The 14,001-nt window shown below is 40.6% G+C and overlaps 1 protein-coding gene across 3 annotated transcripts in view; it reads right to left on the bottom strand.

Moving 5' to 3' along the window:
• Positions 1–14,001, bottom strand: part of FLI1 (Fli-1 proto-oncogene, ETS transcription factor) — a 140,671-nt gene that overhangs the window by 38,952 nt on the left and 87,718 nt on the right. For all 3 annotated transcript variants that reach the window (XM_060787065.2, XM_060787066.2, XM_060787067.2), the window contains one exon: positions 12,607–12,818. In XM_060787065.2, coding sequence (XP_060643048.2) covers positions 12,607–12,818 — 212 coding nt within the window. The remainder of the gene's footprint in view (positions 1–12,606; positions 12,819–14,001) is intronic.

Below are 14,001 nucleotides of genomic sequence, written 5' to 3'. Positions count from 1 at the left end.
GTCTGGCAGTCTGCAGACATTTTGCTCAGAGGAATTACACTTTTTTCTGAAGATAATTTGGGTTGCAGAAGGCCTTTAAGAAGAGACCCTAATTGAAGACAAATTGCAGGCTTACATATATATGAATGAAAGCTGCCCAGATGATTCCACATATCAGCAATGTATTGTCGAAGGCTTTCATGGCTGGAATCACTGGGTTGTTGAAGGTTTTTCGGGCTATATGGCCATGTTCTAGAAGCATTCTCTCCTGACATTTTGCCTACATCTATGGCAAGCACCCTCAGAGGTTGTGAGGTCATTATTTATTATTATTATTATTATTATTATTATTAACTTTATTTGTACCCCGCTAGCATCTCCCGAAGGACTCGATGCGGCTTACAAAGGCCAAGGCCTCAAAACATAGCATAAACAATACACAACTGAAAACAAATCAAAACAATTAAAGCAATATTAAAACAACAAAACAATAAAAGCAATACACCAAAACACAGTAAAAACTGGGGCTGAGCCAAAGTAATGGATACAGATTAAAAGTGCTGATGTGACAGGTGGTATGTCGGATTTCAGGGCAAGTGCAGTGTGCCAGCAATCTTAAGTTCTTAAGTTCTACTAAAGTGCTTCTGGGACTTGTTGGAGTTTTCCTATTCTGGAAAGGCGCATCGGAACAGCCAGGACTTCAAATTCTTCCTGAAGACTGCCAATATAGGGGCCTGTCTAATATCTTTGGGGAGGGTGTTCCAGAGTTGGGGGACCACCACAGAAAAGGCCCTGTCTCGCGTCCCCACCAGACGCGCCTGCGACGCAGGCAGAATCGCGAGCAGGGCCTCTCCAGATGAACGAAGCGAACGCGTGGGTTCATAAACGGAGATGCGGTCACGCAGGTAGGATGGTCCCAAACTGTTAGGTCATCAATGGCTATCATCACTATACTTGATGGAAGAAGTAGCCCAACAAGATCTAGATGGCCATAGTCTGCCCAAATCTTTACTAAGGGGTCAGACTTATGGGATTTTTTTTTAAAAAAAGGAATCATGTCTGGTGGTATTTGATGAAAAGAAGCTAAACAAAGACATGAAAGGAAGAGGCAAGAATTATGATACGCAAGGCCCATTTCATCTTGTTACACCTTGGTTTCACCCCTTGATTAACAAATATGCACATATAGACTACTGCAACGCGCTCTACGTGGGGTTGACTTTGAAGACTGTACAGAAATTTCAAATGGTCCAACGAACAGCAGCCAGATTGCTAACAGTAGCGGCGCTCAGGGTGCATACATCTCCTCTGTTGTGCCAACTCCTTTGGCTGCTAGTTTGTTACTGGGCACAATTCAAAGTGCTGGCTTTAGCCTATAAAGCCCTAAACGGTTCTGGCCCAACTTACATTTCCAAACGCATCTCCCCTTATGAACCATCTAGGACCTTAAGATCATCTGGGAAGGCCCTGCTCTCGTTACCACCTTCATCACAGTACTTGTGACGAAGGCGGTAACGAGAGCAGGGCCTTCCCAGATGATCTTAAGGTCCTAGACGTACTGTTTGGCAGAGATGAGAGACAGATCCTTCTCGGTGGTGGCCCCTCAGCTGTGGAACACCCTCTCTATAGATATTAGCTTGGCCACCTCCCTTTTAACATTCCGGAAAAAAGTCAAGACGTGGCTTTTTGAACAAGCATTTCCAAATGCAGAGTAACTGACATAGGAAAATGGAACAATGACAATGAGAACAGACAACATTTTTAACAAGGAGACACCATGAATTTATATTTTGTTGATATGTTTAGTTTTTATTATATGTTATGTTTTTAATTGTATTTATGATTTTGTAAGTATTGAATTTTCCCCTGTTAACCGGAGTGAGTCGCCTACGGGCTGAGAAAGACAGTATACAAATATAGTAAGTAAATAAATAAATACCCATCCATACGTTAGATCACTGGCTGTACCACTTAAAAATCAAATCCCATTACACACAACTGCCATTCCTCCCAGCCTTCAACATGAGTGGCATTCATCTGCCAAGTCTGTAACTTGTGTTATATCTCTTCAAGAGAGTGCAAGGAATGTTTAAGAGGTCATTAGCACCTTATAAACCTGGGTAGTTGAGGAACATGAGAACCCTATGCAAACATCTCACCTGACACAATACACAACAGGAGGTTAATATGCCTGGTGAGCAATGAATGGATACAGAGGTACATTGTGTGTAAAATCCTATGAGCACTAGCCCTTAATAGAAAGAGGAAGCCACCTAAGGTAAGCACAGGAATGAAGGAATCTGCCTTATGCCGTGTCAAAATTCTTGGCCCATCCAGGTCAGTACTGTGTACACCAGTGATGCCCAACCTTTGGTTCTCCAGGTTTTTGAGGCTTCTAGAACCCCTGGCTAGCTTGTTCAATGGTCAGGAGGAATTCTGGGAGTTCTTCACTGCCATATAATCCAGATTATCAAAGCAGATAACCCATATTATCTTCTTTGAACTGATTCTGTACTGCCATATAATATAGTTCAAAGCAGATCATCTTGATTTTATATGGCAGGGTAGAAGGGGCCCAAAACACCTAGAAGGAGTTTTGAAGGTTGAACATCATTGGTCTACACACCATGTCTCTTCAGGGTCTAGTAGTCATTCTTAAGGCCCTACCACAGGACACTTATAGCAGTATGACTCCACTGAAATGGATGCATGTCATGGGATCCTTGGATCTGGAGTTTGGGGAGGTAAAGCTTCCTAAACTGCAAGGATCCCATAGGATGTTACCATGGCAGCTAAAGTGGAATCACAGTGCTATAATTCTGCAGTGTGAAAGGTCCCTCGGCTGTACTTGGTGTAACAGAGATTAAACATAGGCCCTTTTGCATGCAAAGAGTGTACTCTGCTGTGGCTTAAAGTGATGATCCCTCCTTAATAACAAGAAACTTGGGAAGCTCTTTTATGTCAAGTGTGATACCATTGGAGCCAGTAACTTAGCACTGACTCAGTGGACAGCTTGCCAGGATTTAGGGCACAGGCTGAAAACCTAGGCTGGTTCCAGACAGGACTTTAACGTGCACCCAATCAGGTTTAAAAACCCTAATTGAGCCTGTGTTACAATCCACACATGCCCCAGAAAGCTCATGCTTTTCTGGGGGGAGGGGTGTCCGGATGCCTTACCGGACCTTCTGGCAGGGCACCCGGACACAAAAGAACCCCCCCCCCCCCTAGAAAAGCTTTAAAAAGAAAAAAAACTGCTGGTCCTCTACTGACAGGTAGTAATGATGAGCACGGGGGGGGGGGGAGGAGGAGGAGGAATTTTCCTCCTCCCCACCCCTTCTCCTGATGCCTCATTTCTACATGCCAGGAGACGACTGACAGCAGGAAAATACCAGCCAGGTAAGTTATGTTTTCTTTTAAAGGTTTTTAAAATGGTTTTGGAAGGGAGTGGGGGCTGTCTTGGGTTTTTTGGGCTCCAGGAGCCTAATAATCCTGAGACAGCTGTACGGATTGGGACCGAAAGTTGCATAACACGATCCGCAGGCCCAATCCACATAGCGTCCACAACTGGAAAAATTTGGGTCTTCTGAAAAACTCAGGTCTTTCCAGCTATCAAATTACTTCGGCACAAAACAGGGTTTTCCTAATTAGTGCTGAAGGAATTCATTTTTACCCGAGGTGTTATTTGGCTGCCCCAGGAAAAAACACAGGAGGGCACACATTTTCCATCCTGTGTGGATGTGCCCCTAGAAACATTTTGTGCCTCCCTAGATCTCCAGGTGAGGAGGCAAGTCTCAAGGTGAACAACAGAATTGAAGGATATGCAAAAAGGCAAAGATTTACTGGAAGAGTATACAAGAGACAATACAGAAAATGCTTGGTATACATAATCATTTAAAACCCAATTTATTTCTGCTGGGAATGACGAAACAGAAAATGGAAAAAAATACAGACAAATTACTGTTTTTGCTAACAACAGCGGTGAGAATTTGTTATGCAAAATTATGGAAGATAGAAGAAATTCCAGATATAGAGGACTGGTTGCAAAAAGTGCTTGACATTAGAAATATGGACAGACTTACATACTTATTATCCAGAAGTATGTATACTCCGATAAAAGAGACAAATTGGGAAAAAGTCACTGACTACTTAAAAGGAAAAAAATACAAGACAATAATTTAAATTAATTTGAATAATCCCCTGAAGAGAGAAGGAGAGACGTTTTCTTAAATAAAGAAGAATAGAAGAAAGAGAAAAAGAGAACACCCCACCCCCATCACGATACTCAGGAAGTCATGGAGATCTTAAAATCTTTATTTTTATTATATATATATATATATATATATATATTCTCTTTTCTTTTTTTCTCTCTTCTCTGTTTCTCTTTTCCTTCTCTATATTTTTTCTCTTCTTTTATTTCTTGATTTTAAATTTGTTACAGAAAATTCAATAAAGATATTTTAAAAAAGGAATTGAAGGAGAGAAGCCTGAGTTCCCAAGATGCTATGCTAATAATGTAATATAATATAATGTAATATAATATATATACATATAATATTTATAATATTATAATGTAATGCAATAGAATACTAATAATAATATGATAGTATAATTATATATTTATATTACATGTAATATTACTAATAATATTACAATATATTGGTATAGTACAATATAGTAATATTTAATACTGATATTGTACTATGCTAATAACATAATATATTGTATGTATATATATCTTGTAAGCTGCTCTGAGTCCCCTTCGGGATGAGAAGGGCAGCATATAAATGCCGTAAATAAACAAATAAATAAATAAATAAATAAATTTCCAGAATTCTGTAGCCCAGTCAGATGGCTTAACCCACCTATCCTATCACTAGTTATGAAGTAGCATTCAAATGTTCTTCCAACTTCACTTTGTACATAGAATGGGGGAAGGGGACACTATTTTGCTCTTTGTCTCTCTTACAAAACCTCTTCAGCTGCCCTTGGCTGAGCTGCTGAAATATTTCCCGATCCTCTATTTTGCTTTGCTTACATAAAGATGGCACACTTTTTTGATTCTCTTGAAAAAAAATGGTGCGTATGGTAGACTACAGCTTCACATTTGAATTCAGAACACAGGTGTAGTGGGAAAGAAAGGTTTTCCCCCCTAAAGAGGCAGCTGGAACCCTATCAAGAGAAAGCATGATACTGGGGTGGGGAATAGATTAACAAGGGAGAAAAAAAAAGAAATGGGGAATGGAGAGAATAGGTTATGTTGACTATTCCAAATGCAATTCCAGTTCTATTATTATATATTGAAACTTGACACATGGAGGGTCTCAGCTTTGCCAGGCAGCTGATAGACAGAGGAGACGAGGGAACAAGGCCTGATGCAACTCATTTTAAGGGGGAAAGAAAGAGTCAATCCTCTGCATTATTTGTGGGAAGCGGGTGAGGCCTTTCTGTAGAGAGGAGAGCTGGGTATTGCATTTAATTTTTTCTGATGAGGATGCTTGGACTAAAAAGGTTATCAAGTCTGAAGACTACTTCATTTTCATTACCAGCCTTGCCTTGCCTTTGCAAAATGAAGAGCGCTCAGCATAATTTTAGCAGGTTTTTTCCCCCACCCCTTGCCAAGATTGCGACAATTTACACTGCTTTTTCAAGGGCCCTTCGTCTCCTGGAGACTGAAGGAAAGGGAGGCATAATAGCCAAGGTAACAATGTGAGCCAGCCTTAAAAGCCTGAAAGGTTCTTTTCAGGGATGCAGTTGATATAAGCAGGGATTCTCCTTGGATCATTCTGGCATTGTTAATGAATTAAGCCAGGCAGAAAGGTGAATATTAAGGACCTTGATGTGTCAGAGAAAGATAAAGAAAGGAAGGGCAAGGGGAGGGAGGGAGAATATGAATAGGACAGAAGATCCAGGAACAAAATGCAGCATAGTCCGTGCTCATCTGAGGTATTGGCCCAGAATATTCCCAAATCATTGAGATAAATTAGACACAACAATATTTCAAAAGGCTACACATGGGCACACACATAGAGGAGTGTACAGTGATATATATTTTGTATGGATGCCATTTATTTCCTCTGCCAAAAATGGATTTCCTAACAGTCAGAAAACCTATGCAATAACACAGAATCAATACTTTTGCACAGTGTTTGTCTATTTGTAAAACCTCTGGAGTATGAGGAAATAATTCTGCATAGAATCAATACTTTTGCACAGTTTTTGTCTATTTGTACAACCTCTGGAGTATGAGGAAATAATTCTGCATAGAATCAATACTTTTGCACAGTTTTTGTCTATTTGTACAACCTCTGGAGTATGAGGAAATAATTCTGCATAGAATCAATACTTTTGCACAGTTTTTGTCTATTTGTAAAACCTGTGGAGTCTGAGGAAATAATTCTGCATGGAATCAATACTTTTGCACAGTTTTTGTCTATTTGTAAAACTTGTGGAGTCTGAGGAAATAATTCTGCATGGAATCAATACTTTTGCACAGTTTTTGTCTATTTGTAAAACCTGTGGAGTATGAGGAAATAAATTCTGCATAGAATCAATACTTTTGCACAGTTTTTCTCTATTTGTAAAACTTGTGGAGTATCAGGAAATAATTCTGCAAAGAAGAAACAGTGAGGTTGCACAAAAATATGTTTCTACATTTTTTGTAGTAAACCTTACATTTCTTTGTGAAAGCAGTGTTTTCATACACATAATTTCAGGCAGAATAATTTCATGTATATATTCTCTTCTATTCATATAGAAACAATAGAACATGTGCTCCCCCAGTGCCAATTCTACAGGGATATCCATGCCAGGCTTATCTTACTTGTGATATACAAGAGCTCAGGCCATTCAAGACAATTTTACACCTCCCTACTACTTGTAGATACTAATTCAGCTACAACCCACAATGTTGCACAGTTTTGTGCAGCAGCATACAAAATCTGTCAGGGATGACTGGTCCCAAACGTTAACTGTGTATCCAGTAATCTTCCTTAATTCTATAATTTGCTGATAGACCTGTGCATTGTATATTTTTACCCTTTTCCCTTTCTGCTCCTTCAATATTCATATTTACATTGTAAATGTACTAAATGTACCAAGTTTGTATGAAACTGTGACTTTTATTTCCTGTGCTGGTCTACGACTGAAATAAATGATTTGATTTGATATTTCTGCTATATGTTAATTTGTGTTTGGTGTATGTTCATATATGTGTGTGTGTGTTTATATATTTTATTGTATGCATTTTGTATTGCAAGTCGTTTCTTCATAAATACAATACGAATGCCCAGTGTGGACATCTCACCATGCTGAAACAGTGGACATGGCTCTTAATGAGACATGCCACATTATCACAGGATGTTTACACCCTACACCACTGGAGAAATTATACTTAGCCGGTTTTGCACCACCTGACATCCACTGAGAAGTAGCAGCCAATAATGAAAGGACCAAGGCATGGACATCCCTGGCCCATCCTCTGTTCAGATATCAGATAGCAAACCAATCCTTTAAATCAAGAAATAGTTTCCTAAGATCTACAGAGATACTTGCAGGAACATCTCAGCAAGCGAGAGTCCAAAAGTGGCAGGGAAAAACTCGAAACCTCAATCAGTGGCTGATTCCAGATGAGAAACAACCCCCTGTGCACACAGAAGACTGGGCAATATGGAAGGCACTAAACAGACTGCTCTCTGGCCCCATGAGATGCAGAGCTAACCTTAAGAAATGGGACTACAAGTGGAGTCCACGACACATGAGTGCGGAGAAGAGCAAACTACAGACCACTTACTACAATGCAGTCTGAACCCTGCCACATGCACAATGGAAGACCTTCTTATAGCAACACCAGAGGCACTCTAAGTGGCCTGACACAATAAATAAATACATTGTGTGCATTTTATGTTCATATGTTTTGACTTTGCTGTACCCTGCCTCAAGTCATGAGGTAATAATAATAATAATAATAATAATAATAATAATTCATTCTATCAGCTTTCTCCAAGCAAGGGTCTAAGGCAGCTCACAAAATGTAAACTAGAAATTGGCTGACATGTATGTTGCAAATTCTTTAAACCAAAAGAAAACAAGAAAAGTAACAATACCAATAAAACAGGTAAAAACAATGTATTGTCGAAGGCTTTAATAGCCGGAATCACTGGGTTGTTGTAGGGTTTTTTGGGCTCTATGGCCATGTTCTAGAGGCATTCTCTCCTGACGTTTCACCTGCATCTATGGCAAGCATCCTCAGAGGTAGTGAGGTCTGTTGGAACTAGGAAAATGGGTTTATATATCTGTGGAATGACCAGGGTGGGACAAAGGACTCTTGTTTGTTGGAGCTAGGTGTGAATGCTTCAACTGACCACCTTGATGGCCTGGCAGTGCCTGGGGCAATCTTTTGTTGAGAGGTGATTAGATGTCCCTGATTGTTTTTACTCTGTTGGTTTGCTGTTGTAATTTTAGAGTTTTTAAATACTGGTAGCCAGATTTTGTTCATTTTCATGGTTTGCTTCTTTCTGTTGAAATTATCCACATGCTTGTGGATTTCGATGGCTTATCTGTGTAGTCTGACATGGTGGCTGTTAGAGTGGTCCAGCATTTCTGTGTTCTCCAATAATATGCTGTGTCCAGGTTGGTTCATCATTTTACAATATATTTAAAACAGTTATAAATATAATGAAAACTCAGCAGTGGAACTCACAGCCTCGGAATGTAGTAGAAGCTTCATCTTTGGAGGCTTCTAAGCAGAGGCTGGATGGCCATCTGTCAGAAGTACTCTGTGGTTTTCCTGCATGGTAGAGAGTTGGACTAGATGACCCATGTGGTCTCTTTCGGCTCTGTGGATCTATGATTCATCTCAGCACTATCAACATTATTCTACAAAAAGTATTACATTAATTGAAAAGTGTATCAAATTCCCACCTATATCAGGAAGTCTTAGCCTGCAGGCAAAACAACAGCAGGAATGAGGCTAATCAAACCTATGATGGAAGGGAGCCGCACAGCCTGAGAGCATAGGGATGTGCAAATACCAGACAAAAACTAAGTAAAAACATTTCTTTAGACAAGGATGACATGGTTGAATATTTCACCTCTGCTATCCATGATGGCTTACAAAAGCATAGTTGCTCTATTCTGACAGTGAATCCATCACATGACATGTTCTCCTGCTCAGGTTACAGAAGGGTCATTGAAGCCACGGGCTCTATCCAAACCCTGGAGTATCAATTATGGTACTTTTATAAATTTGGACAGAGAAGTGCATAATCACAGGGATATGTGGCTATGAATAAGCACTGCGTATTGAGCAACACATTCCCTAGTCCATAGCATGATCTTTGGATCTCTTCCACCAGAAATATATTGAAAGCACAATATTATTGGGTTGTTGTAGGTTTTTCCGGGCTATATGGCCATGTTCTGGAGGCAATTTTTCTCCTGACGTTTCGCCTGCATCTATGGCAAGATGCTTGCCATAGATGCAGGCGAAATGTCAGGAGAAAATTTGCCTCCAGAACATGGCCATATGGCCCGGAAAAACCTACAACAACCCAGTGATTCCGGCCATGAAAGCCTTCGACAACACAATATTATTATTAAACAAAATTACAGAATCAACAAATTTATGAGAATTCAATAGGTAATCCATATTTTGGAAACCATAATTAACTGTACAAGTAGATTTAATTTACTGTAAATGCCTTTCTCTGAAAGCGACAGTAATAACGACACCAATATTTTCCCCTGCAGAGTACTTTTGACAGGGATGGGAAGAATTTAAAATACCACTTAATAGAAAGGTCCTTCTGTGGATGGCATCTAATTTAGCCCTTGACAAACAGATAGTGAAAGCAGGGCAAAATTCCAAGACCATCTCCTGGGGTTGCATTGGCTTCCATTCAGGCACTTTGAAGCAATTAATTTATCCACCACCCATGCCACCTTTTTCATGGTGGTTTCTCACATGTCGGTCTCGAAATTTCCATCTTTACAAGCTTCATAACTTGTTGGATACCAACTACTCAGCCTCAAAATGAAAGAGTCAGGCATTTCTCCCTGAAGCAAACTGTCCTACTTGAAGACATATTTGTGAAACAATAACAGCTGCTAATCTAGTACAGACACGGCACTAGAAAATATTTATCTGGTTCTTGCTGGGAGGATAAAGTGACTTGGCTTGTGGAGCCTCACATATTGTCCCCATTTCTCTTGGAGCATGAGAGTCTTCTGAGTGCTGCAGTATTCCTCTTTAAATGTTTTTTAAAAATGCTGCCTCTAGGCACTGCTTCTGAATGTTCTCCTATCGGGCAAAACACATGGAAATCCATCAAAACAGTGATGTCATGCAGGGAGGATAAATGGCAAAGCAGGGTGGGGCGGTGCCCAGTAACTGACCATGGGTAAAAGGGTCAGAAGTGCATAACTTCGTCTGCTGTCATGGAAAGCCTAGATATTGGTATTGCCAAATGCTTCCTCTATTTGTATATCTTTCCAACGACACTGCCAAGGGTAACAAAGGCACCAACTTTGTGTTACTGAAAGTGTGGTGGAGAAAGGAGAGAATCATACAGTACAGAATCAGTGAGAGCTTGTGAAGTTACTCCTTAGTAATAGTTAGTTACCATGAGAGTGGTTAGTAGTTAGTTACTTAGTAGGAACCTCCGGTGGTGTAATGGGTTGAACCCTTGTGCTGACAGGACTGCTGACCAAAAGATTGGTGTACGTATCTCCTGCTATGAACCATCACGAAGCTTAAGATCATCAGGAGAGGCCCTTCTCTCGATCCCACCACTCCCACAAACGCGGTTGGTGGGGACGAGAGACAGCCTTCTCAGCAGTACCCCCCCCCCCCGTCTGTGGAACTCTCTCCCTAAGGACATCAGGTTAGCCACCTCCCTCTTGTCCTTTAGAAGACAACTGAAGACCTGGCACTGGGGCCAGGCGTTTAATTAGAGGCCAGTGGCAATAGGAAAAGGAAATTTGGATTTTGGCTACATGGATTCTCCTGGCTTGTCTTGGTTTTTACTGGCACATTAATCTATTAATTTATTGTTAAATTTTACTGATGATGTACAATGTTTTAAAATGATTTTATTGTGAATTGTAATTTTATCCTCTGATGCTCATGTGAGGCTGCGCTGAGTCCCCCTTGTGGGGAGAAGGGCGGGATATAAATATGTGAAATAAATAAATAAATAAATCTGGGGAGCGGGGTGAGCTCCCATCTGTCATCTCCAGCTTCTCATGTGGGGACATGAGAGAAACCTCCCACAGGATGGTAAAACATCTGGGTGTCCATTGGGCAACATCCTTACAGACAGCCAATGCTCTCACACCAGAAGCAACTTGCAGTTTCTCAAGTCACTCCTGACATGTAAAAAAACCATGCTAGTTTCAAGCCAATGCTGGGGATACTCCTAAATTTTCTCTGCACTTGACTATTCCCTATGAGAGCCAGGTAGGGACTCAATATGCTATAATTGGCTACTTTTTCTAGGTCTAGGACTGAAAGCTCTTGTCTCTAAAGGTGAGTGTCATGAGGTATCACCCTTCTTTCTAAAGCCATGTCAAACAGGAAGTGCCAGGTGGAGAACCTTTGAAATTTTCTGAGAACCTTTCTTTTTCAGACTTGCAGTTTTGGGCGCTGCGTTTGGTGGTCCCTATGTAGACTTGTCCACAGCTGCATGGTATACGGTAGACTCTTGCAGAGGTGAGCAAAGGACGTTCAGCAAAGGACAAGAGGGATCCTCTCACCTCTGCAGGAGTCTACCGTATACCATGCAGCTGTGGACAAGTCTACATAGGGACCACCAAACGCAGCATTGCCCAAACACGAATCAAGGAACATGAAAGGCACTGCAGACTACTGCAACCAGAGAAGTCAGCCATAGCAGAGCACCTGATGAACCAGCCTGGACACAGCATATTATTTGAGAACACAGAAATGCTGGACCACACCAACAACCACCATGTCAGACTACACAGAGAAGCCATTGAAATCCACAAGCATGTGGACAATTTCAACAGAAAGGAAGAGACCATGAAAATGAACAAAATCTGGCTCTAAAATTACAACAGCAAAACAGCAGAGAGGAAACAACCAGGCACATCTTAACACCTCTCAACAAAAGATTTTCCCAGGCTCAGGTAGGCCTTCAAATGCTAATGAAGGTGGTCAGTTGAAACATTCACACCTAGCTCTAGCAGAGAAGAGCTCTTTGTCCCATCCCAGCCATTCCACAGATATATAAACCTATTGTCCTATTTCCAACAGACCTCACTACCTCTGAGGATGCTTGCCATAGATGCAGGCGAAACGTCAGGAGAAATGCCTCTAGAACATGGCCCTATAGCCCGAAAAAACCCACAAGAACCTAAATAGGTCTACTTTTCCAGTGTTGAGAATGTGCCTAGACAGGCACATCAACTGTTGCAATGTTTTAAGAAGAACAATGAAGTGGAGGACACCTGAAGTGATCCATATTTATGTTAACCATGTAGGATTGCCTAACTTGGTCTCCCAAAACCCCTCAATATTTTCTGCATGTATATCTCAGATACAGTCATCTGAAACTACAAGAACAACATTCCAGATTGTCATCAAAAAGCATGGATCCAGGTCTTCCTCACCTGGATCCATTCATATGGTCATATTCTCTCTTAACGTTGACACGGACAGGCTGATTGATCCACTCCTGCTGGGGAGGTAAAGGGTTGATTTTGTGCGGTTGCCCATAATCAGGGTTCCCTGAGGCTGTCATGTCCGCTTTGGGAAGATGAGCAGCAGCTCCGTAGGTAGAATCGAAGAGGGACTGATCCTCACTCACCACCGAGAGAGCCTCCTATGTAGGCCAAAGAAAAAGAACAAAAATTAGAATAGAAACTCTACAAACATTCCTTCATTTGAGTAGGTAAACAATAGTCCTTCAGACTATCTCAAACTGATATTAGCCTCATAGTTGCAAGAAAGAACTTCTCATACTTTCATCCAACCATTATACACAAAGTGCAAGTGTTTCTTATGCTTTTTTGGATGAATCTGAAGCAGAAAACCTATAGGACACTAAAGGAAACTAGGTAAAGGTAAAGGTTTTCCCTTGACATTAAGTCTAGTCGTGTCTGACTCTGGGGGTTGGTTCTCATCTCCATTTCTAAGCCGAAGAGCAAGCATTGTCCGTAGACACCTCCAAGGTCATAACTGACATAACTGCATAGAGCGCTGTTACCCTCCTGTCGGAGTGGTACCTATTGATCTACTCACATTTGCATGTTTTTGAACTGATAGGTTGGCAGAAGCTGGGGCTAACAGTGGGAGCTCATGCTGCTCCCCGGATTCAAACCTGTGACATTTCAGTAAGCAAGGTCAGCAGCTCAGTGCTGTAACCCACTGTGTCACTGGGGGCTCTGTATTTCGTCAATTTATTACATTTGGAATATCTAATAAGTGAAACACAGTAGAAAATCAGGACAAAGCTGTATAAGTCAAGAACAGCTTGGGGATATAATTCCCTGCTAAATTTTTTTTGAAGGAAGAATTCAATGATTTTAACAATATTCCTCTTGCTACATAAAAGTTTTCAAAAACTGAAATATTGAAATACAGTTCGCAGTTTGATATATATTATGCAGAAAATTCACACAGAATATTTTTTTCACAGAAAACAGCATTTTCTAGGCAGTATTGCTTTCTTTTGTGTTGGAAGACTTCAACATTTCTAAAGAGGTGTTCCATCAAATTAAAAAAAACAACTTTTGTATTTCCAGTTTTTCACATTTGTGGCGGTCTTGTGCCTTATATTTTGTGGTACTTGTAGATATATATTCTCAATGAAAAAGAAAGTGAAGGGGAGGCATGGAATCTAACAGAATGCTTAATATATTGATTTTATCATGCATTTTTGCAGGCTTCAATGTCCTTCTTCAGATGGGCCACAAAAATAAAGATCCTCATATTGAAATAAAACCATTCTATTAAATACTGCTAAGCTCCCCTAGATATTCCTTTGCTTCTGTGGTGTAACTGAG

This window comes from Anolis sagrei, chromosome 7 (assembly GCF_037176765.1).
Source record: "Anolis sagrei isolate rAnoSag1 chromosome 7, rAnoSag1.mat, whole genome shotgun sequence".
In the NCBI taxonomy this organism is placed as follows: domain Eukaryota; kingdom Metazoa; phylum Chordata; class Lepidosauria; order Squamata; family Dactyloidae; genus Anolis; species Anolis sagrei.
Note: the sequence above shows the minus strand (reverse complement) of the source record. Positions and strands in the feature narration are given on the sequence as shown.